This window comes from Petromyzon marinus, chromosome 1 (genome assembly GCF_048934315.1).
Source record: "Petromyzon marinus isolate PM22_M1 ecotype Great Lakes invasive population chromosome 1, UKy_Petmar_22M1.pri1.0, whole genome shotgun sequence".
Lineage (NCBI taxonomy): Eukaryota > Metazoa > Chordata > Hyperoartia > Petromyzontiformes > Petromyzontidae > Petromyzon > Petromyzon marinus.
In genome coordinates, this window is record NC_133667.1 from 17,913,071 (window position 1) to 17,939,194 (window position 26,124).

The 26,124-nt window shown below is 44.0% G+C and overlaps 2 protein-coding genes across 2 annotated transcripts in view; one reads left to right on the forward strand and one right to left on the reverse strand.

Annotated features, from left to right (window-relative positions):
- The window catches only part of MCCC2 (methylcrotonyl-CoA carboxylase subunit 2), a 109,263-nt gene extending 97,244 nt beyond the window's left edge, over positions 1-12,019 (forward strand). The window contains exon 17 of the mRNA XM_032962451.2: positions 10,858-12,019. Within this exon, the coding sequence (XP_032818342.1) occupies positions 10,858-10,975 (118 nt within the window). The 3' untranslated portion in view covers positions 10,976-12,019. The remainder of the gene's footprint in view (positions 1-10,857) is intronic.
- A 10,744-nt stretch (positions 12,020-22,763) lies between these two features.
- CARTPT (CART prepropeptide) lies at positions 22,764-25,550 on the reverse strand. The gene is made up of 3 exons (XM_032962568.2): positions 25,319-25,550; positions 24,035-24,118; positions 22,764-23,568 (listed from the first exon to the last, which is right to left on the reverse strand). The coding sequence occupies exons 1-3, from the start codon at positions 25,475-25,477 to the stop codon at positions 23,461-23,463; spliced, it is 351 nt and encodes a 116-aa protein (XP_032818459.1). The 5' UTR covers positions 25,478-25,550; the 3' UTR covers positions 22,764-23,460.
- Between the last annotated feature and the right edge of the window lie 574 nt (positions 25,551-26,124).

Sequence of the window (26,124 nt, forward strand, 5' to 3'; positions counted from 1 at the left end):
CATTCCCTGTTTGATAATTCTCAGGCAAATAATTAGTTGGTTAAGCCAGGGATCTCATCATTGTGAACTATGGGCATGGATTTGTCACCCCGTGATGCCTTATTAGGAGGCCAGAAACAGTACTGATTGCCTCCTGCACATAGAGTTACTACATAAAGGTTAGTGAATTGGGCACAGGGCAGTTTTCCCAAAGATGTGTGAATGCTGCTATGCTGATGATACTGGTCACCGATTTGAGTGAATGTTTGTGCAATATAGCAAAAGGGCAGCCACGTGTAAATCCATTGCTGTATTATAGTAAGATACTGTGGTACTGCTATGAAACTGAAGATAAATCATAGGTATCTTTGGGATTTTAAATACACCACTGGCAAGTCATCCATGAAATTGCACTGAGACAGAAAGAGGAATACATGGATTAAAGAATATACACCTACATCAAACACCAGGAGCAGCCAGCAGCCTTTTATAATCTAGGGAGAACTTCGGTTGCTCCATTTAGTTCCTGAAGAAGCTCCCAAACGTGGAAAGCAAAATGTGGAACATCATGCCAAACGACACCGAGTACAACCTCAGCACACGTATAACTTTAGAGACGTTATATTCACTAATTTAGAAAAGTAAGTGACCTTGGGCTGGAACCATCTCTGTAAGGAATGATTGCCTGAGAGTACGTCCACCATGGAGATGGCACAATACAATCTGTTGGTGCGCAGGTGACAGATCGATTTTAGCATTGTAGGATCTTGAGAGATAGTCACAGCTTTAGGAGGCCTTCATCCAACAGTTTCCAGTTTATTTGTTTAACAAGGGGAGAACTCTAAGAGACCAATATATTCTCACTTCCAAGAATGACCTAAATAAAACAGAGGATCGATCATGGTCGATGATGAATACTTGTATTTACACTTATTTATAATTTGTACTTAACCCATGCCTTTGAAAATATATTCTCAATTGGCTCCTATCTGGTCAAATTAATGGCAACTCACAAATACAACATAGTCAAAATTGTGAAAAAAATACTGCCTATAATGTCCATAAAAAATCAGACTGACATAAAATTGTGACCCTCAATGATTTTCTAAAAATGGATATTAAATCAATACAATTTTAACTGTTGCGTTTTTAAAAGCACACAATTGTGTAGTTGTACACTTGCTCATGGAAGTATTTTTCTTAACCTTTGGTGGTTTTGCACGAACACAGTCGGTGTGTGCTTTGTGACTATAAACCGCTACTTACCTGTCATTGTAATAAACAGCTATTTTCCAAGTTATTGACCTTTACGAATACCAAACATTACTGCTGGCAGCCACAGTCCTGCACACTCACAAATGACTATTGAGTTGTTCACCTTTAAGACATGATGGATGATGAGTCAAATTAAGTGGGCCAGCTGACCTTTCAGTTCCATGGGTTTCTAATTCCAGTTGAAGAACAAACTCACAGGTTATGTCGGTTCACAGCTGCTGACAACTAACAAGGCTGCTCATTTATCCCATCTGACATCATGCAGGAGGCCAGTCTTCCTTTATCATTATTGTAATGGTTTTTTACACATCACTCTGATCCATTCACTCATGTTAGTAAGATGTCAGCCATTGCTCTTATGCTTAAACTCTAAATATCTGTCATTAACAAAACAAATTACTCAAATTACACCAATAACGTAGCCACGTTAGAGTGATTCACAATGTTTTTATTACAAGGGATTCTGGATCAGTTATACATATTTCTTCGTTGAGAGTCCATGAAATAGTGATCGAGTTTCACTTGTGAAAGAGCAAGTGGCGTGATATCATAATATGCAGATGTAAAATGTAGTTATGATAATGCATAATTATGTTTAATCTCAAACATGGTGCCAAACAGCTTCCTCACCTAAGCTCATTAACCAGGACATTTATATTTGAAAAAATGTTTACTGCATAGTGACGCACCAAAAAGTCAGCATTTTACTGCATGATAATTATAACAATGGCCTCTTGAGTAAACTGTGCTGTATCCTTTTGAATTTTCCATGGTTTACTCTACATATTCTGTTACTTTTTATGGTTTCCTAATAGCCATTGGCCAGTCCCTTGGGGTTCGAGGATGGCATCCATCAGGTTTGGTGGTGGCCTTTGAGGTGGCTGAGGAGTCTAATTCTGCATCCGCAGATCTTTGGGTATTGGGGGCACACGGTCCTAGGTGAAAGTGGGATCTGCAGTTCTGGATTGGTTTGTTTTTCCTTTTATTGGCGGCGATCTACTTCGGCGTCGTGACGTTGGGTCTTGAAAGGGGCCGCGGCCTGGTGGATATGGCGGCACCACCCTAGGCAGTCGGCAGCCTGTTCCTCCCAGTCCTGAAGGTTGTTTCCATGCTTGCAGGGAGGACTTGAGGGTGTCCTTGAACTGCTTCCTTTGTTCTCCCTTCATCCACTGGTCATTGGAGAGCTGGGCAAAACGCATCAGAGTTGTGTAGCGCACAAGACGCTGGTCGGTCCAGCAGTCATCGGATCCCTCCATTGCCTTTGTAATAAGAACGTCTATCAGATCATTGGCACAGATGATGACATAGTCCAGGAGGTGCCAGTACTTGGACAGGTGTGCTTCCATGTGGTACTTTGTTGGCAAGAGACTGTGTTTGTTATGATTAGGCCATGTTGGGCACTTGGTCAGGAGAAGGATGCCATTGGTGTTAACTTTCCCCACCCCATCCTTGCCAATGGTTCCGCTCCAGATGCTGTGGTCACGTCCAAACCCGGGCATTGAAGTCGCCCAGGAGTTTGACCTTGTCGCTCCTTGGGATGGCCGTGAGGGCATCATCGAGATCAGAGTAGAGCTGATCCTTGATGTCGTCATCCGTGTTGAGGGTCGGGGCATAGGCGCTGATGACAGTTGAACGTTGTTTTTTGCCGAGTTGGAGGCAGAGAGTCATCAGCCTTTCGCTAATTCCTTTGGGGAGTTCCAGGAATGCATCAGTAATCTGTTTTTCTGACTGCGATGCCGACTATGTGGATCCGAGGTTCACCGTCCAGCATCCCCTTCAAGAAGAAGGTATACCCTCCTCTCACTTCCTTCGGTTGCCCCTCTCTGGGAAGTCATGTTTCACTGAGAGCAGCGATGTCATTGTTGTGCTTTGCTAACTGTCTGGACACGATTGCCGTTCTTCGTTCGGGGCAATCACTCTTGATGTTGCCCATCAGTGTTCTTACATTATAGGTGGCAAAATGTATCTTTATTTTAGTTTTCTTTTGCCCGTTTAGTTTTTGTTTAGATTTTATTCGACCGCAAGTATGGTGATCCCACTTTGGTGCGTTTTCCCAGCCAGGTAATGTGGGACAGCCTATGTTCAGGGCACATCTTTACGAGCCCCTTCCCCATATGACAGTGGGCTGAGGGCATCCTAAAGAGGACTACTCAGCCACGGATATTGCTGCCGAAGGACACCTCTATCCCGAGCATTATACATTCGCCTGCGCGTGGAGTCTTGACTGAGGATTTCCAGGTTCACAGTTCTGCCCCCTTCGCCAATTGTCCATCGCTGCAGGACACTGTCGTAACCTCACAAAAGCCTGCACGTGGAGTTGATTTACGTGGGTCCCCGGTCCGGTGGCATGGCAAGCCGTAATGTACTGGAGCCACTTTTACCTGCCTTCACAGCCGTTGAGACCCACAACCTCCGTCTGTTCCACCGTTGACTTCTTGGATCGCTTTTAGTCTGGAACCTCCCCTTTAACCTTGCCGCCATGAGTGACCCTACCAGGAGCACGAAGCTGCCGACGGCTTTGCTCTCGGGATCATTAGAACACACAAACCTCTCCACGATAAGGTGGCAATCCTCGGAGAGGTAAGGTGATATGCAACCAAACTGGTGTGCACGGGAGCTGTCCAGGCATACCAATTGGGACAGGGCAGTCGCAGGTTCTTCACCAACATCAGAGTTTGCGTACAAGTGTAGTGAGTCCAACTGAGTCGCAGACGTTGTTCCTTTTAGAGGCAACACTTTTATTCGTAACACCGTAACACAAAGGGGTAACTGCCTCTTTACCAGATACAACCTAGGGTGGTGACCACCCAGCTAACTTCTCTATACAGAGGAGTTACTGCTACGAAGGGTCGGACCCTCACTCGGGTCTCCGACCACGTGGTTCGTCGTGGGACAAAGAGCTTCCAGCTTGAGACGCAGAACTTCCGGCTTGTAGAACGAAGAGACCCCGGTCCCTCTCGGGGACCCGCCTTATATCCCCCTACGGTCAGGGCCGCTCCGCCCTCGGCCCCGCCCACCTTCTCGAGCATTCTCGTTCCCTCTCAATCCTTCTCAAGAGCTCTCCCCGGATACGTGATCACCAACTAGCCCCCCACCTGGGGCCCCTGTGTGGACACTCCGAATCACGTGTCTACGGGGTCAACCAGAGTGCCATGGCCCGGGGCAACCCTGCCCCTGGGCTGACACTCACCCACTCCTCGTGGGAGCCTCTACCACACGCTGTGCATGGTGCCCACACTATCCCAGTGCTCACCAAGCCCCGCTACACACAGCCACCCACACGGTGCTGTCCGCGATGTAGGAACGTCAAATGGCGCGGCCCTTCTGGGCTGGCACCAAACAATGACATCCCCGATGTCACTACACAAGGATCAAGCTCAATGGGAGGACTGGGAAGATGAGAGATCGATATGGGGGTCTCAGGAAGCCTCCGAGTGGGTTCTATCCCGGGATAAAATTAATGGTCCTTCTTTGCAAGCTCTCTCACAGAGACTGCTTGATATTACTGAACAAAAGGTGCGAGATAAATCCTCGTTTTCGTTCCCATACGAAGGAGGAACGTTGGCCCGAGGAATGGAGCTGATCCACATGACGACCCACCACCATGTTCTCAGTGTTAAGAAGTTCCCTACTTGATGCTAACAGGAACTTTTACGAGCTTAACGTTAAAGGTAATAAGTGCAAAGGAAGTTCAGCATACTCTTTGTTTTTTTCGGTAAAGTCACGTAGAAATAAGAAATAATAAAATTACATAATAGCATACGACGTTTCGATTGCAACGCAAGCAATCATCATCAGGCATAGAAGAGCTAAATTTAAGAGAGAGAGGAAACACAGAACTGCAGATATATATATACAGACACCTAAGTAGAGGGAGTTAACACAGAGACACAAAGAGACACAACGTATGGAGCACAGAGAGATAGGGTCTCTGTGCCGAGGCCTTAGCATGTAGGGGAGACAAAGAGAGATGGAGAAGCACATCAAATCGAACAAGATTTAGTAAAAATTGGAAACAATGTAATGCAACACAGAGGGTCGGTCAAAACACAATTAACGCATGATCTGGCTGATTATATTATTTCAAAGATTGCTAAATTATAGGTTAAGGGTGATAGAGTACAGATCGCAGACACATATATAGACATCTAAGCAGAGAGAGTTAGCACAGAGATGCATCTATAGATGTCTATATATGTGTCTTCGATCTGTACTCTATCACTCTTAACCTATAATTTAGCAATCTTTGAAATAAAATGAATTAAAATTATAACAAAATAATAATTAAAGAAATATCGTGAAAGTTAATGTGTTAAAGGGCATGATGCCTTCAATATGTTGTGTTCATGAATGGAATGTATGTATGAATGACTAATTATGTATTGATTAGTTATTTTAAAAATGCATGAATTGCATTTAATTATGAATTTCATTTCACATGACTCAGGCCTACGATAATTGTACATTGATAACAGTGATTGTTATTGAAGCATGTAAATAGCTATATTTAAAACCTTTTGACCCCAGGGTGGTACATGTCATCTATCATAAAACTTGTAATATTCATATGTGGCGGTTTTAATTAATAAAACACCACGTCCTTTATTATGATTACGGTAATTTACACAGTTCTGTAGTCAAGAGGCATGTTTTTTTCCCTCATTTTCTCTTTTCCATGGGTCACTTCCTGAGCAGCAGGGTGCCATTTATTTTTTTGTCTCTGGCAATAATTGCTTCTATGCTCACTTTGGAGGTAGTCTCAAAAGCTCTCTGCTTGAGACAGGCTGGCACCCTGCCTCATACAAATACATCTAGCTACTTACAATGCATTATCCAGAATACCATATTGTGGGTCACTTCCCACTGACGCAAAGGTGTTTGGAGCGTATCAGTGACTAACTGTATGAAATAACAAGATTTTAGTGCGATTGTTAAATCTAATTTAATAAGTGGTCATCGACACGGTCCACATCGTGCCCACCATTCCCTCAGTGGTCCAGGTAGTTACATGGAATTGACTCGTGTGAAAAAATTTTGGACCCAGTTTCATAACTCGCTGATATAATTTCATTACCCCCACCCCAGCAGTGGGCTTGGTTAATCAGTCACTGAGGGAATGGTGGCGTGTGGTCCCATGGGGTAGGCTCCGTTCCCTGGCCCCCTCTCCTATAGGGGAGGTGTGAGGTGGGGGGGGAACCGCCATCTATTAGTATGAATTAAATTAATATTAAATGCAACATTTTATGCATTAGCTAACTTCACTGAGTGCCGGCCACAGGAATTGTACTCTAATGTATATGATCGGAGCGTTTCATTGACAACTGTATGAAAACCATAATTAACAGAAGTACTAAAATCGTGTTTTGCTAAGGATTGCTGTTGTTCCAGTGTACTGGTTGGGTCTAAATGTGAATATTTTAAATATATGAATGTATTATTATAATCCACATATTACAAATGTGGATTGGCCATTTGTCAGCAGGGTGGAGGAGGGTGTATGATACATTGTATATAAGTAATTAATTCTGAATCATAATATTGGTCACGGAGGCCTACGTGTAAAATTCAGTTTAATAATACTTTTAACGTATTCACAACTTAAACAAATGGCAACATTTTTATTTATGTTACATTGCCATTTGCACATGGATTACATAGAGAAAGTTAAAAAAAAAAACAGACTTTCACAAATTAAGTATGTAACTGTTGCAGTATTACGGTATTGATGTACTCAAGATGTCATCTTGCGAGATAACAACACCATGTGGCATAATTGTATTGTTGCCAGGTTCAAGGGATTCACGACAGGTGCTCTATTATATCACCATGGGTGCACTGAGATGCAGTTATGAGTGAGCACGGCATCATCATGGACAGGTGGTGTCACTGGTGCATTCATTGAACCAGAATTAAATCCGAATACCTAAGTGCAAATTAATGCAAGTCATTTGGTTATATAGTTCCAAAACAAAAATATTGAGTCAAGTATGGATTAAGAAAATGTGAATCAAGTATTGACACTGTTTAGTGGTATTAGTGGTATTTCACGAGCATGTTGATGCGATAACTGTGCAGATATATCGCGGCCTTGGATTATTGTGTCTGGACAGCCACGTTACATATTTCAGAGCCGTCCACGCTTTACCAAAGCCTAAGCTTTCTGCAGGAAATTACAGGCGAAATGCTCTGCAAGAAAATCAATACAACTGAGGGAATGTACACTGAAACCAAAGAGGGAGCTCAGTGGCATACCAGCAGGCAGCACATGTTGGCTTGTGTTTGCAGAAAGCTTAACGTGATAGCAAAGCACTTGTGAGGTTTGCGGAGTCTCTGTAGTGGACAGCCATATCGCTTGTCTGCAGAATGGCACTGTTGATGGCACCAGTTTTCCTGAAAAGGAACACCCGTTGAAGCCAGTACCTGGAGATATGCTGCTGAAAAGTTTCAAGAATCATCCTAACATCCGCCCGTGATACAATTGAGGACTTTTGGACCATTGGTTGGGGGCTGCGTAAGCTTATTTCCATGGTGGCCTGAACTTGCCATATGTCACAACACTGTCAGAGGATATATGTGGCTTCTCAAGTCATTTGTTGTTACCCCCCCCCCCCCTACATCCTAGTGGTGCTGTCAAGCAATAGCAGATGGGGGGACTGGTTATTTTGCATTCTTGTGTCTTTCGGTAAAGTCACGTAGATAGGTTCAAAGAAAATAATAACAAAAATAACAGAAAACAACGACGTTTCGATCGCAACGCAAGCCGTCGTCACTAGTAAATGCAATTCATATTAATTATGGCAAATATTGTGGAAACACTCATTTTAGCAATGTACGTACTGCCATAAAACTGCAAAAAAATCCTCAAGCATACAGTGCCAGATTGCAAGATGCCGAACAAGTGGAAGACGCACATTATGAAGAGAGGTTTTGTTGGTTTGAGAAATTTGGCAGGGAGTAGGGAACAGGGCAGACATAAGAGAGTTATGTGCAGTAAGAATATGATGAGAGAGACAGGCAGAGGAGAAGGTTCTGCATCTGGACTTGAGCATGGATAGGGATTTAGCAATGTGGCTGTCCAGGAGAAATGCTCTCCAGACAGCACTGATGGCAAAAAAGTATTGACCTTCCTTCAAATGCAAAATTAATAAGCTGTCTCCTTCACATACATTGCGTAATTTAAGCAGCATTCAAGACAAGAAAACTCTGGACCACTTTCGACTTTGTGTGTCGTCAGCGCAGTCAAGCTTGCCTAAACTAAAACTAGACTATGAATTACTCTTTGGTTCTATTCGGTGAAGTCACGTAGGTAAAAAATAAAACGACAAAAATCACGAAGTTTCGGCCACAACACAAGTGGCCTTCATCAGGTGAAGGGACCGTGCTGTCACGAAGACAGCGTTGGAATGAAGAGAGTCAAGCCAGGTCGCGTCCTTGAAGCTGTGTGGGAGGAAACCAAACGCTTTGACAAAGGAATTAGCATAAAATGCTCATGGAGCACCTGACGCGGGGGTGGGGGGGGGAATTTACAAATGTACAAATGATGGTGTGCGAGGGAATGACCGTGCAGCAACGTGACGGACCGGCACGGGGAGGGGGAGGGGAGTTTACAAACGTTGTTTTGAAGGGAAATAAGCTGCTGTGAAAGTTTGGTATGTCACTACTTGGATAAATATACTGTACCATTGAAAATGAGTTTAATGTTTGGTATGATTTAGAACATCTTTCCAATGATTGCTTAATTTGAAACCATCTTCTCGGTTGAAATTGTGTCTGTGTTTGTAAATCTGAATTGCCTCGTGGACAAATCTCTGATGATAACCTATGGGTTTGCAAAGGACCTTGGTATCGGAGAACACTATATCGTGATCACCCACAGCGTTGTAAAAGTGGTCAGCTACGGCGGAAGAATTCGTTCTGCCGTGTTTCAAATCTGATTTGTGCTCGCGAATTCGGTCAGAGACATGTCGCTTCGTCTCCCCGATATAGCAATCACCACAAGTGCAGCTCAATTTGTAAACCCCGAGGTACTGTAAGTCAGGAATGACATCCTTCACGGATGGGATCAGGTCACGGATTTTGTGTACTGTATTGAACCAGACCCGGATCTTGTGTTAAACTATGAATTGCTTGAATCAATGCTGGTGAACTGCTCATCTTACAGGCAAACTTTCGTATCTCTGAATAAAAAGTAAAAATATTTTTTAGAGTGCATAATTTCACAGCAATGTTTCAAGATAAGCAAACTCTGGACTGCTTTCAATATTCATTGTCTCATCAGCAGTCAGACTTGCTTGAATTAATGCGGGTTAATTGCCGATCGTACAGGCAAGGGCATTCTCTTTACGATATTGGGTCGTAGTTCCCTTAAAATGCCGGCAAACTGGTAGGGTTGTAATGATGCATCAATTTTTCTATCGGTTCTTAGCGCTTGACGATTACAAACATGACAAAAAAATATAGAAAAACTATGGTCAAGACAGCAAAACATTTGCAATTGATTCTTAAATCAAATCGGGGCTATGAATTCTGACAATTTACTGAACCAACAGGGGGGTTAATAATTACAACCCCTTTGACCAGGACTTTTGCCATGATGCCTTGGTTTCTGGAATAGAGTGCACACGGAGGGGAACAGAGCAAGATGTGAGGAAATATGTAAACTTGAGCGAGTTCATGTAAAATCTTGTTGGCTTTGGAGCTAGAGTTGTAATGGGAGCCAGTGGAAACCTTAATAGCTTTGTGTAAGCAGTTCAACAAAGTACAGAACAGCCTCACGAGACACATAGATATAAACATGTGTTTGTCTTGATTTGAAGCTTTCGTGACTGCAGGAGTCCATACTCTTTGGTTCTTTTGGTAAAGTCACGTAGGTATTTTTATTTTATTTTATACCTACATGACTTTACCCAAAGAACCATGAGTATGTGTTTGTCTGTTATACAGCCAAATTGGTTGGTCTTGAGCATGGTGGAAATGACACACTTGCATTATATTCTCGTGGAATCACTGCACACTATGCCCCTGCCTCAGGATTCGCTACCATCAGTAGGGTGAAGGTGAACTTCACCTATTTTTCTCAGCAGAATGGCAATTCAAATTGATCATGAATTTTCTAAAGTTGGCATGGCGAACTTTTTTCCAGACACTTCACTTGGCCAAGTTTTTACCACTGGAACCTCTGAAACTTTCGGTTCTACTTTTGTACATATGTATGTTGAACTTCTTTCGCACCATATGTAGCCATACGGTGAGAATGGCATCTATGAATACCATCTATTGTCTCTTTGTAGATAACCAGTTTTGATATGGAGATAAGTAGTTAACTGTCTTTCACCCCATCTCTCATTCTTCATAGCTGGGTAAATACAAAGTATGTACAAATACATGTTTTGGTGTGTTTTATGCACCTGAGATTTGACCTTATAAAAAAACATAGTACACAAAAAGAAATGAACGTCACCTGTAATCGTTTACTCACTCAGTTCTGGCTCTGTAACCTGACATGGCACGCTGTGTCACCAAGGACTTTCATATGAAACTGTTGCTGCTGCTTATTGTGATTTAAGTTATCTAATGTTATTTTTATAACTTGTTTCCTTCCAGGTTGTGGGATGATGGTGTCATTGACCCGGCTGACACACGCATTGTGCTTGGACTTAGCCTGAGTGCCACCCTCAATGCTCCGACTAAACAAACGCACTTTGGGGTTTTCCGCATGTAATGAACATAAACACACGTGCTCAGAATTGTCTATGCGTGTAAACCTAGCACATCATTAGACGTGTTGATTTGTGTGTAGCTTTTACAAGACAGTTTAAATATCATTTCTTGATACTTCCAACATTTCACAATCAGATTAAAATCTGTATAATCCACTAGCAATGTTTCCTTTTGGTGCCATACAATGCAATTGTGTTTTATTACATTTCTATCAACTGTTATACTAAATGGACTAGATTATGCTGCATCTCCACTTGGGGAGTTTAAAGTTGAAAAGGAATTCTTAACACACTGTCAATTATTTCCTTATAACCTGACGTGAGTAAGTTAATATATAGAGTATATCATATACAGGCATCCCCCGCTATACATAAGGTATGCGTTCCTGGGAAATGCTCCTTAACCCGAAATTACTTCTATTTTTGCATTGTTTTAAAAGAAAGGCATGTGGAAAATATTAAACTTATAAGAAAATATGTTCCCGAATTAATCAGCAATGTATATGTGAAACAACACAATGTGGAAATCTATAGCGGGGAATACCTAGGTATTGTGTTTATATAATATATATTATACTGGGTATAAACTCCTTGTTGCATATTGAGTGTCCGTTATTTAAGAAGGCTTCAAGTCCTTTTAATATAGATTATGTTGTGTATAGGAGACCCCGCAAACACATACATATGGACATACTCTGATGCGAATTATCGGTAATTTGGAATAAAACATTTACAAAATTAATATCATGTTTTTTTTAAAATAAATTATGGTAAAGAATTAATCAAACCCACTTTGAATTGGTTAAGATATTTCCTCAATTTATTGAACTTGTGAATAAAGTCTTAGTCTATCCAGCTTTACTCCTTACGTCACTATCAACAGGCTGCACTGTTAATAGAGGCGCTAAGAACTCGTGAAGTGCAATTACCATGATGCGGAATATGAGTTGCCCCACAATCCAAAATGTGAAGTTAATTATACTATGTTACAAAATAAAAAAAATATTGTACTAAAACTATAAACCCATTAAAAATAAGGTGCAGCATTTGATGTGTGTTTGCTTCTTTGAAAAAGGGTCCTTTTCCAAAACTAGTTGCATAAGCGAAACAACAATTTATAAATTTTAGTTAATATTGAGACCCCAACCCCCTGGCTGCCCGTGCTGTCATACACCTGTCTCCCCCACCCTTCCGCTGCAATGCTAACAACCCTCCGGGAAGTCCCACGAATATAGCAAAAGTCCCCTTCCCATTAATCAGGACCTCAATAACGTCCTTCGTCATCGCTTGAAGTCACGCCGCCCTGTTGGACCCATACGCTTAATCTTAAACAATGCAATGTCAATCATGGTGATGCTTGGAAAGTTGAATGGAGTTCAAAAGAGCTCGCACCTTGTGAAAGACCCAACACAGAAGATCCCTGGTTTTGATCTTCTTCGAGACTCATAGTCCACCCTAAACCACATCCACACAAACCATGGCAGATGATGCACAAATCGAAAATTAAAAACTCTCCACTGTGCGACTGTGGTCATCCAGCACAGACCACACAACATAAAACGATGCAATGCCCAATCCACAAATACGAAGAAGACATCACAGCGATACACTCTCACTGCTGCTGACACAGTTGTCTGGTCTGACCACCTATAGGTGAAATTATAGTTGTTGATCTGCATCTACATCAGCCATATGAAGGAATACCCACAACTTAAATAGAATTCATCTGAGGAAAAGCTGCAAATAGACCAACACTGAACTCTTTGGTTTGCCTTGGTGAGGGTCAACAGCCATTTGCTTTATCTCACAGATACACTCCGTGTCACATCACATTGTAATTGAAACGTTTCTAAAATGAAATACATCCAGTTAAATGTGATATTACTGTGCCTCTATCCTAAGGTACAATGGAATTATTTTCTCGTGGAATTTCCAGATTTCTTCATGGGCTGGCTGGCAGTTCGTGGTTGTAGGTGGCTGTGCATGGCTGGCTGGCTGTGCAGAAATGTGGCTGTAAGAAAGAAGGGTCATGGAAAATTAAAATAGATTGGGCCTCAGATCCACAGCACTAAGCTGATCATGCGAGGACTACCTGGAATATATTTACTTTTGTCGAACCCTGGGGTATAAATATAAACACGATGTGGCTGTTGGTTTTTTAAATGACTTTTTTGCCATAAAATATGAGCTATCTTGGTTTTTGTTGATCATGTTTTTATTGGAGATTTATATCACAAGAATATAGAAACCATCTTGGAAAAATCTATCAATTTAGGTGGCAAACTTTATTATTTAATAATCTACTACACGGATAACACTTTGGCTAAACACGTTTTAATAAGTACATTTACCTGGGCTTTGACAAAGAAAAAGGTTACACCACAAATATTGAATGGCCGTAGTTGCAGTCATTAAGAGGCAGAAAGAAGAATTATCTGCATACAAATGCAGGAACAACAGGAATTAATCAGTGAGTTATATTTTTTAATATCTGCTGGATATGTAGCAACCATTGGCCCGCACAATAATGTTTTCTGTGGACTGTGATCTATCTACAAGGAAACTGCAGGATCACTGGGAGATCTACTAGTAAAGTCAGCATCTGGTGTTCGCTTTGGAGTCTGTGCTTTTTTCCACCACGTCATTTGCTTTCAAATGGGTATTAGCCTGTTCTTCATTTGATCTACCCTCTTTGTGCAAATGAAATTCTGCTTCAAGGACAACATTTTCACAAGGTTCACTATTATCATGACTCAACTGTATCATTAATGGTGATGATTCCATTGGAGGATTTGCACGATCACTCTTCAAATCCTTGTTCATAAACTTCAGAATAGACCCATTGATCTCTTTCAATGCTTAATCCTTTTTTCTAGTTTCTTCCTCTTCTCATGTCCTGACTTATGCGTTCTTTTATATCCATCTGACATACTGGGGAAGGTGGGATGACCGAAAAAACATAAATTATCATTTTTTGCAAAATTTCAGTGTAAGAAATTACATATGAGGAAATGAGTTGAAATAAGAAATACACGAAGAAAGAAGCCAATAACAATTCTGAATAGCTAGACCACACAGGAATATAAGATAGAGACTACAAAGGAAAAGTGCAATGCTACTAAAATTCTATTAAGTATAGACCTAAGTGTAAAGACAGTACGGGGTTATAGAGTGACAGTATGGCTCCCTGGGACCATGGTTACTAATTAACGTGCTAATGATGATGGATGGGACGAGCGTTGACAAGGTCACGTGAGGGGAAGCACGGGACCCAACGGCCGCAAAGTGTAATAAGGGCGGAGATTGACAGGGCCAGGTGCGGTGAGCGAGAGTTCTGGAATAGGGGCGTGGCCGGGTCATGCGAGGGATCAGAGCCGGCGCGAACCGGACCTGGGGGCTGTCGGTGTGGGGAATCGGCGTCGCCGCCTTGGAACGGGTCTTTTCCATCGTCTTCGAGTTGCCTTCAGGCTAGCGTTACGTTGTCTCAGAATAGACTCGTCTAAATTACCCAAGTGTATCTAGTCACTCACTCGTTAAGTTGTCAACGGACTTTATTCATAATAAATATACATAAAGAACAAGACGGTGTCTCTGAGAGCTACATTACATAAGGATTAAGGCGCTAAATGTTTTTCAAATTTCGCCTAAAATAGCAGCCAAGTCGCCCTTAGTCCCTGCCACTCCTGAAATTATAAGATAAACTGGGGGAATATACCAACTGATTTTTCTATGCAGTAATTTTGCCAAAATTTAATATTTTAGAATAAAAACGTAATCTTTTTTGTTCATTCTTTTGCCACTTAATTTGTTTGCTGATCGCTGCAATTTATTTGCAGTGGTAACAAGTCGTAGACTCGTTGTGAGGCATATTACACCTAAAATAAGTTTAACAAATATTTAAGCTTAAACGAAAGTAAAGCAATATGGCGCTCGCTATGTAGTCATCCTCTCAGAACATTGAATGTTTTTGATGGAAATGAACGGCATCCTGTTAAAGCTGCATCATCCGATATGTTTATCATGGTGAAAATAGTTGAAGACATTTTCACTTATATTTTTAGGCTTACCTTGTTTTTTTTCAATAATTTCAAATTAAATCTGCTTATCTGCGACACACAGTTCCCATTACATTTGGGCACAGACTAAATAATGAACGTATCAGTAACGACATCTGTCCAGCAGCTGGACGAAGTGTGCGTGAAACAAGCGAGTGAAAGTGTGGCGGGAGTAACATGGACAGCAGGAGTACCAATGGTAGAAAGTTATCACTGAAGGCTTACGAAATAGGAGTGCCTAGGGCCTACAAGAACCTTAATCCGGCCCTGCTCTGGAAACTCGTGCCGAGCCTCGTGCCGGAGCAGCTTATACAGCCGCAGTCAGACCAGACACATGGGTTCTGACACACGTGCCGCCTCAGACCCCTGAGCTAGACCTGGGAGCAGCTTGCAACCTCAGAGCCCTGGGCTCTAATGCAGTGAAGACACGCCTCGTCACTAGTTGCAGCAGGGTGAATGCCTGGGGTAATAGTAGCCTTCGTACTCGGCGGCACTGTTGATGTAAAACGCTCACAGATGTCAGAATGCAGAAACTGTGCTTGCCCGGAAGACTGGCAGCCTCCACTCGCGGTGGTATTGTCGACGTTGAATTCCCACTGGTTTCACGTTGTAGAAAGGTGGTGGCCTGGGAGGTTCATCGTCCTGAACTCCCCGCCCTCTTTCAAGGTGCATGGTGGAGGCGGGGGCACGGCCACCATCCACCCAAACACCACGGTGGCCGGGAGTGGCCCAAATATCACTCTGCCTTTAACGCTGCACCTGCTCATACACTTCCAATATCAAACATTCTACCTGGAAACTCAGTTCAGGACTCTAGGACTCTCTCTGTCTGCCTTTAAGGACTCTGTAACAACCTGTAAATAATTATTCTCACGGACTCGCTCTGCCTGAAGGTCTCTAAAACTACCTGTGAATAACGTTTCTCCTTTGAAAACTGAAATATTAAATTTGATCACAATGAGTCAGTACTCTACATTTAAAATGAACATTCACGTATATATCACCAAAGTCACACCTGTTGAAATTTGGAAAACACCCTAACCAGTTAACCACTTTACCTGAAGCCTAAATTATCATGAACGTAAAATAACTCTGCCCTGATCTATCTAATAACCTCTGAAAAGGATATATGGGTTATGGTCCGATGTTCACACGTGCATTATACAATACAGATATTTAAACCTGCTCCTGTGTCCATCTCTCTCTCCAAAATATTTCAAAACATCCCCCCTAAGTATGACTAAAATCTCTACACTCCGGTCCATCACTTCCCAACTCCTCCAGGCTCAGACTTGGCAGCGTGGATCGTCTTCTCTCCAGCTCTGCAGGAGATGGCACCTTGCGCAATTGTTTTTTTCAGGTCGGGCGTTCACGTGGTGTCAGGCCGCAGCTCCTCTCTCTCTCTCGCAGCCAGCGTCGATGAAGGCGGCCACGCGGTCAACACCATTATGCCCAACCCCGTCCCTCTCTCCTGCCACTCCTCCCCTCCTGTCACTCTCTGGGGGCTCCTCCCTCTCCTGTTAGTCTCTCTGTCCTGCCCATGAGCCACCTCCCCCTTCCCGAAACACACATCGCAGAACCGAGGGAGGGGAGCATGGGGGGAGGGAGGGAGGAGAAGGAGCGGCTCGCAACAGTCCTTGCATTCATAATACAGGTTTTTTTTTGGGTTAGATCGTGTAAATATGTAATGAGTCCAACTGAGTCGCAAACGTTATCTTATAAGCAACAATATTTACACAACAGTACGTAACATAACACGATCTACACTCAGAACTAGACACGATTCGCTATCCCGGTCCGGACCACTAACGAGGTCCCGGACCGCGTGGCTAGAGGCTTCTTCTCCCCGACGTGGATCTTCGTAACACCAGCACACGAAGAACCTCGAGCTCCTCACGGGGCCCTGGTTATATGCCCCCGGGCTGGGGCTGGCTCCGCCCTCCGCCCCGCCCACCTTCCAGGTCTCTCGAGCTCCTTCTCAAAGGTTCCCGAGAGCTCCTTTGGACCACGTGGCCGCCCCACGGCCCCCTTCCACCGGTGGCCCCCCTCCAATATCATCCGGTCATGTAACGGCAGGTCAACCAGCGTATCATGCCCCAAGGTACCCCTCGCTCCCTCACCAGGAGCCCGCACCGCACACTGCTCACGGTGCCTCCACGCTAACCAGTGCTCACCCAAACTCCGCCAGGCTGCCCATAATGACAACACATTACCCGCCGTGGCTTCGTAAGCACCATACAGTGACAAGCACAGTCAATACACATATATAAGTGTCGTTAAACCCACCACCACTCGACACAGCCAATTAGTAAGGTTTGTCACGTAAACAGAACATGCCAATTCGTTACTAGTACGAATGATGCAACAGACACACCTTACTTTACAGATTATATATATTTTTTACCATCAGAGACGTATATTATATTATAAATTGGATTTTGATATGTAGAAAAATATAAATTACGCACATTTAAATGAACTCATGGTAAAATATTACTAAAGTATGAATTCTGAACAGCCAATTCTCACCACAAATGCAATCTGTTTTGGGCGTCCCCTATTGCAAAAATCCTTCACGAAGGAATATGATTGCCTTGCTTTTAAACAGATCAACAACATATCTGGCCATGATGGTCGCACTATAGCGTCTTCACATTGATGGGTGTGAAAAGCGTCAAACCTCTCCTCGCACACTTCCCATTAGTCGTGACTACAAGACACGAAATGCCCGCAGAAAACACCAGCCACCATTCGCCACTATATAAGTGGCACTGATGTCACCACGGCACTTGTGTCAGACCAAGTGCACTCTGAAGCCACGTGAAGTGTTGAAGGCTCGCTGACAGGAGCTCATGGAACAGGCTCAAATGCTATGGGTTGACTGACTGAGATGACTGGCAGGTGAGCAAGCTGTGCCTTCAACTGTGCCAACTTGCTGTATTTGTATCTGCCCCGCGCTCCGCTAGTTGATGTGCGCATCACTCCTCTGCTCTCCATTGTTGGAGGAGCGTCCTTCACGAGCCTCCTGCATAGAGGCTGATTGTGACACCGCTGGTACCAGTCTTTGGCAAGCCCACTCAGTCCCATATCCTCCTATATCCCATCAGTCCATCTCTTTTCCAGCCCACGTTTTGCCCGTTTAGCCCCCTTTATCCGGCCAAACAGTAGCTGATTGGGCATGTGATAGCTGGGCATGCGGGCTACATGAACTAGCCAACATAGCCTTGCCCGTCAGAGGAGTTAAGTGATGTGAATGTCCAGATTTTTCAAGAATTTGTCACCTCCTCACACAATGCAGCCGAGTTACAGTAATCCCAGGATGGGCAGGCCACCCTGATGTTCCGATGCAGATGTTTCATTCGCGAGGTCCACGTTTCACAGGCATAAAGAAGGGAGGGCTGTGGTCGAGATGACCCGAAGCTTTGTGTGGAGCGACAGACCAGGTACCTTCCACACAGCGTTACGCAGCCGATAAAAACATAATGCCGCCCGACTGTTTTGGAGTGAAACCTCTGCTGTCAAACCGAAGCTAGTCATAAGCACACTGCCCAGGTATGGAATACTATTCACTATTTTCACAACTGCCTATCACCAATGGGGAATTGAGGGGGTGGAGTGTTTGATGGCACAAAATACCCAGGCACGTGCTTAGTTTTGTTCTGGATGATGGTAAGGCCCCACCTCTGAGTGACATACTCCAGGTTCAGCAGCAGCACCTCCAACTCTTTCTCTGAGTGAGCAGCAATCACCAGGTCATCAACATACATAACATGGTTGACCAATAGGGAGCCATCCGATTGCATCTGTACCAGATGAAAATTCCTCCTGTACAGCCATGGAAAGCCTCTCAAATTACGTGGTCGAAGATCATCTCCACGGTCGGTCCTGGTGTCAATGGACATGGGCCCGCATCCTCTGTTTTGTCTTATTATAGTCCACCAGATGCTCTTGCTTGGCATGCATCCATAATGCTGTGTGAATGCGCTGATGTCAGAACAGCATGTTGATAATTAAAAGCCCATGGGCTGCAGAGAAGGCTAGCAGCTTCCTACCTTATTATTGAGCTAATCTGGCCCATGCCTTCCAATCACTCCAGCCCAGGTTTCAACGTCATGTCCTGCTTGGTCATTAAAGTCACTCAACAGGATGACTATCCCCAGGGGCCATTTCAGCTAGCACCTTGGACAGGTTATAAAATGCGTCTGACTCATCGGCCTTGTCTGCATCCCTCCATTGATGTGTATCTTCGGTGGGGGTGTAACCAAGCACCACCACCATTCCTAGCCTCTTGTTGATGGGGAGGCGAGCCTACAGCTGTATGGGACTCACAGCTTCCCATACCTCACTTCCGCGTGCCCACACCCCCTTTATTGTTTTGCTTTGCAGCAATGCCACTTCCTGTTCTCTGACAGTTTCTTGCCCCGAGTGGAGGACTCTCCAGCCCTCATGGTGACTGATGCCAGAACAAGTCCACCGCACCTCCTGTATTCCGCAGAGGTCCAGGCCGTACTGGTCCATCTCCCGACAAAGGAATGGCAGCCTCCCGTCCACAACGAGAGTTCGAACATTCCACGTGGCCAATCGCAATACTGTATTCTCCTGTTCCTGGAGGAATCCCGAGAGAGGGGACTCAATCTGGCTCCGCGAATGGGGTTTGGCCAAAGGGCGTCAGAAATATATGTCCCCTGGGGCCTCCAGCACGAGCTTAGTTGGGTGTTTCCATCGTGGTGCTTGGTACAAAAAGTTCCAGGTGGAGGGGTTACCAGCACACGCAACCATACAAACATGCACACCACCACGTCTTCACGTGAGCGCGGTTGTCTCTGATCTCGGTTCTGACCTAAGTGCTGCATGCGACTATGAGAAGAGACGCGCCCAGCGCAGCGAGGAGCAGCACATGGCCGCTCTCCATGGGTATGAAAGAAAAGGACGTTGCGAACATACCGAGTGCATGAACAGCTACGATTTGATGTAGTTTTAACGAAAATGCGCAATGAGATTCAACTTTATATCGAAGTAAGCCCTTCCCACCAAACCCCCGCTCCACCCCCAGCGGTAATTCGTCTACACGACGCACATCATCACTGTTGCATGATGACTGTACCCCCGAAGCAGTTACGTAAACATTAAGCACACGTAACTCGCACAAATACGTAAAGATGCTACAAATGCACAAATTCAATTGTCGTCTTTTGATGCGTATACATTATACGAGTATCTTTTCTGCTCGATATGATACACTGGAATGTATTTGGAATTAATATTTCACAACTGACAAACCAGTGTAAATAAAATGAGACCAAGTAAGCTGTGGTGTTTTTTTATTTAATAGGGAAATAAAGAGAGGGATTGAAGTGTATTTCAGAAACGCGGAGGAGACTTTTTACTAAACAAAGTTTAAGCCAATATAATTTTTAGTATGAATAAGGAGGGTTGTCGCTGCATAAATGTCGACGGTCTGTCAGGTTACTACGAGGTTGTGTTATTTCTAGTCCAGAGCCCAGTTTCAGTGATGCGGGCACAATGTCCGGTCACAGTTTGTATATTTTAAACTTTTTAAAGAGACCATGGATGTTCATATGTAGGGTGCCCAAGCCCGAACGTTTAGCGAAGTCGGAGGCACGAAATGAAGAAGAGGGAGGAAGAAAACGGTGTAGGCCCATGGTTATATTTAATTTCGCCTTTTGAGTAGAAGGAACAAGAATAGCAGCTTGCTAACCGATTTGCGATTACATAATACTAGTGGGTCTATATCGCATGGGTATAGTAGAAAAAACAAGACCAGGACGTGGTGAGGAGGAGGAGGACCATATAGAATAGTGAGAAATAAGCGTTGTGGAATGAAATAATATTTTCAAGAAGAGCGAGAAAATGAGGTGCGTGGAGGAGAGGGAAGAAGCGAGATGGAATAGGTGGGGCGACTATGGAAGGAGGGTCAAAATGTAGGGACTGATTGTGGGGAGGAGAGAGACAAAATTTACAGAGGGTAGGGAAGGGACGATGAGAGAGGTGAATGTGCGGGAGGGGAGAGAGATGGGCATGCAGAGCAGAAATAAGCCACGGTAGGAAGAGTTGGGGGGGGGGGGACAAAGCGTATGGAGTCGAGTCACGGAGAGGAGAGAAGTGAAGCAACTGTAATAAGCAGAAAGAGGGGATGAATGAGAGATACAAATATACAAACACACTGGAGGCATGCAAGCGGTACGTGCCGCTCTAACATGTTGCTCCCACTAGACACGCTGCTCCCCCACGGTCCACTCGTGCCGTACCCACCACCATGTCGTCAAAAACGGGCACATCGCTCCACCACTCACGTTTGCTCCTCCGTGAAGACTGAAATTGTACCCCGACGTCGCTCCGCCACCTCAATGTGGCTCCTCCGTACAGCTTCCTCTACACGCCACTATCGCTGCTCCTCGACCACTCAACCACCGGTCCTCCACGTGCCACCTCCATCCCAAACCTCATCTTTGTCTGTGCCATGTATGAAGACCGCATTTTACACCGTAGTATGGAGAAAAAAGACTGTAAGAAAGACTGGTCATGGAATATGCAAATAGTATAGCTTGGGCCTCAGATGCACAGCACCTAGTTGGAATCTAGATTTGTAGATCAAACTGGGGTATAAATCAGTGGAAACACAACGACATCGCTATATTTATAATTATCTGTATTTGAAAATAAAATATAAATTTGCCGTAAAACAAGGCTATCTTGGATTTTAATGATCATTTTTTTACTTAACAATTTATACCACAAGCATAGATTAAGAACCTAAGATCAATAAGAAAACATTTTTTTTCTTAAAAGGCATAAGAATTTGAAATTTTGTGAAAAAATTATTGCCATTTTGCAAAAATGGCGACGATCTTTAATTTTAAGTGACTAACGTTTTTTTATGATTATGTTGTCTGCTCCGCTAAAAATGTGGCAAAAAAATAGCATTTTAATAGATACACGTTTATCTGAGCTTTAACAAAGAACTGTTAAACAAAATCTGACAACATCGCAAAGACTCAACGCAGGTGGTTGCATGAAGTGATGCGGAAATAATAAGTTAATGGATTTGAATTGCACGTTGTTAGAAACGATATTTTCATTGTTTAAAACTGGGCTTTGACAGGACACGTCAAACGGAGGAAACGCACACAAGAGGAGCGATTGTTGTGATGATATTTATTTATATACTTATAGAAATTATATTCATGTATGTATGTTCACTTCGTTCGCACCGTACGTAGCCAACCGTGTTAATCGGAGGTGTGGAGAAAGGACAACAAACTGAACACAAAAAGCAGTTCTAAAGAAATTGGTTTTCATACTAGATTTAAAAGTGCAGAGTTTCGGTGGCTTCCTAACATCGGAAGGAAGACCGTATTGGGTATAGCAATATGTTTAGGAGATAAATGCCAATGTTGAGGTCTGCTCGTCACGAGGGGGCTTCAGGAGAGTGTTCGTGTCGTTTTGCTCATTCCTCAATGAAAAAAAAGCGCATGACTAAAGTGGTTACTTTATAGAAATTACCTTATTACACAAATTACCTGCAAATGTCACGAGTCATTTTATGCCACGACAAATCAGCGAATAAATACTCCACCTGGCTTAATAATGACACTTGTGGCTTATATTTTATTTTCTCGAAAGCAAGAATACGTTAATTACAGACGATTATAAGGAAACGGATTCTTCAATGAGTTATCGTAGTCCCTGCATAAACACACGCGCTGAGTGCATACCAAGGAACAGAATATACTTTATTATTTACATAACGAATACAGAATGTTCGCGGTAAACGTTCAACAAAGAGACGATTAAATATAGACGTTCTACGTTATTGACGTTCAGTTACTTGTGACTATTCCCAGCACTTGCACGGGTTGGCGAGGTCTTGAGCTATTGGATGGGGGGTGAGGGGAGCCATTACTTTTTTGGATTCTAGCCTGACCGTCACGGTCCAGTCCTCGGTGTTTGATTTTTTTTGTATATTATTCAAAGAGATGACACCTCTCGTTCACGATCTGTGTCTCGTGTCTTTTACCTCGTCCATTTTAGGAGCCTAAAGATAGCGAGTAATATGCATACACTTTGAATTATACATATATAATCGATCCCAAAACGCACAATTGTTTTTTTATGAGTGTAACAATCGATAAAGAACGATTCATCAACATGACAACTGTCAAAACTGCACCGAGGTTTGGCAGGCAAGATCCGTGCCGTGAATTGAGAGGGGTCGAGTTGGGTGGATGCTAGAGAAGCGTGATAAGGAGTAAAGGGTCTTAGATTATGTATCATTATTATGTAACGCTATGGGCGACCGGGTGTGTTGTGGATGCGAGTAGCGAGTTGGTGAGTTGAGTCGCCGGTTCAGCTGCGTGTGCAGAGGCGACGCGATCTTGGTCTGGCGCTGGTTGCTGCTTTGCTCGCGCTGCTCACAGGCACCTGAGCAGGAACGAGTTACAGGCGTAGCTGCGAGGGCAGTCGCAGAGCTTGCCGATGCGCGCTCCCTTCCTCACAGCGCACTGGTCTCCAGCGCCGCACTGCAAACCCGCACACACAGCCCCACTAAGCGCAACACACGGCCAGTCACCAAGGGACGTTGATAAACGGCGCAATTATTGGGCGGTGAGCAACAATGACTGCCCCGCCTGTGCGCGTGGCTCCCCGCCACTCTGGTCGAAACACCGGCAGAGCCTTCGCTCACCGTGTTTTGTGTAATATGCATGTACCTACCTTATTGCCAGAAGGAGTAAAACCTTTTCTGATATTTCGCTTTGTTTTTTTCTCGGTGTCTCTCCGTGTTACGGTGTCTTCATGTGCTCCTTTTTATCCAAGGCTCTGTGTTCCATGGCGTTTAATTCCATGCATACAACGTAATCATCTTGTGTATTTATGTCCTCTCTACTTTATACGTCTTTTTCTCAATGTGGTCGTGTATATAATGTGTGTTTTGTCTCTAAACGTTTCTTTCTCCGCCTGGCTGCAGTGCGAGAAGAAGCCACTTACCAAAGCGACTTGTCCGAATTTCTTCTCCCAGGTGGGGATTCTCTTGCTCTGCAGTTTCTCGAGGACCTCCTGCAGAGCCTCCAGCTGTAAGAGGACAGAACGTGAGATGTGTGCGCAATGCTTAGGCGACGGTAAATCAACCGTCTAGTTGAGATTATCAAACAGTCTCATAAAGTCCTTGCATCGTTTTAAGCACCCATGATGCAACAGGCACAACTTGTCGCAACGGTGGCGGAATGCATGCAGGAGGTCGTGGGTTCGATCCCGATCATGATGCCTGTATATGTGCAGTTTGCGTGTTTCTCCCCGTGGTTGCGTGGATTTTTCTCTGGGTCCTCCGGATTTTCCCTCCACATTTAAAAACATGCGTTTAGAGTATTTGGTTGCTATAAATGTCCTCATGTACAGCCACTTCGTTGAGTTCCGGCCAGGTCGCGTCTGAAAAGAGCTGTATAGCACAGTGAGTCTTACCTGGTAAAATTAAAATAATTTAGTTTTCGTTCTAAATGGCGCAGCTTTATTTCCAGACGGATTCCATTTCATTTTGCTGTATTACTTAGATACTCAGATTATATTCTTAGGTGGAATTGTTTTTTTTTGTAGCAACTTTTTAAATTTGTACATACTTAATTAACTAATGGTCAAAAATAACGATATGATGATTTTGAATAGTCAATTCTGCTAACCACAAATCCAATCCGTTTTGGGCATCCCGCATTGCAAAAAATATTTCACAAAGGGATTTCCTTGCTTCTAACCACTCAACAGCTGTCGCTTCTTGGGCATGATGGTCGCACGATTGCGTTGTCACTTTGACGGAGTGAAAAGCGTCACACCTCTGATGGCACACTACCAGTTAGTCTTGACTGCAAGACACGCAACGGCTGCGCATACACGACCATACAAACACGTACACAACGTCTTCATGTGGGAAAGCGCCTTCAGGAGACGTTTTTTTAACCAGATAAAGCTTTTGGATCGTATCTGGATTTCAATGTTACTGATTTCGTAGTGTGCACGGGATTGATTCAATAACAACGAAGTGGGCTGAAATAACAGCTTAGTTGCTGGCAGGCAGATCATCACAAATGTACTTAATTATAACTGCCGTTGAGTTTGGTAGAAGTTACATTTATTTTACTTGGAAGAGGGAAAACAACATTACCAGTGCGTTTACGAGCATTGAAATACAGAATAAGAATCTTCCTAAGAAAACAACATATGTGACTACGTTGATCGCTATCCAGTGTACGCTATGACACTAGAGTTACTCGGCCAGCTTACCAACTCTTTCTCGTGGAGGCTGCTTGAGTCCTTTACCGAAGCGATATCCCAAGAGGAGGCGCGGGTGTCTCTCATCTCGGTGCTGAGCTGAGCGCTGCACGCGACCACGAGGAGAGACGCGCCGAGCGCAGCGAGGAGCAGCACGCGGCCGCTCTCCATGGTGCTGAAAGAAAACGGCGTTGCAAGGACAGCGACGATTTGACTTTGCGTGGACGAAACTGCGCGACGAGATTCAACTTTATATAGAGGCCCGCCCGCCCGCCCCTCCCACCAACTCCCCACGCCTCCCCTCGTCTTTTAGCTGTCCCCAAGACGCACGCTGCCAATGCCGCCTCGTGACGACTGGACACTCCCCACGCGTCCACGCTCACGTATTCAATCTCACTCTCAGACGTCCACTCACGCATTCACACCTACTCTCGGAAATTCACTCTGACTTCGGCATGCACTCTGATTTGCTCGCATTCGCTCACACTCGCATACATTCACTCTCACGCGTTCACGCTCACGCGTTGACTCCTTCTCTCACACGCATCCACTACCACGTATACACTCTGTCTCTCAAGCAATCTCATTCGGAGGAATTCACTCTTATTCTCACGCATTCTCTCTCACTTGCGCATTCACTACAACTGTCACGTATTTACTCTCACGTGTTAACTTTTACTCTTGTGCATTCACTATCATAGGTTCACAATCAACGTCACGCACGCACTCTCACCCATTCACTCCCACTCTCAGGCACTCACTCAAGCATTCACTCAAACTCTAACGCAATCAACTTTAACTCTCATGCGTTCACTTTA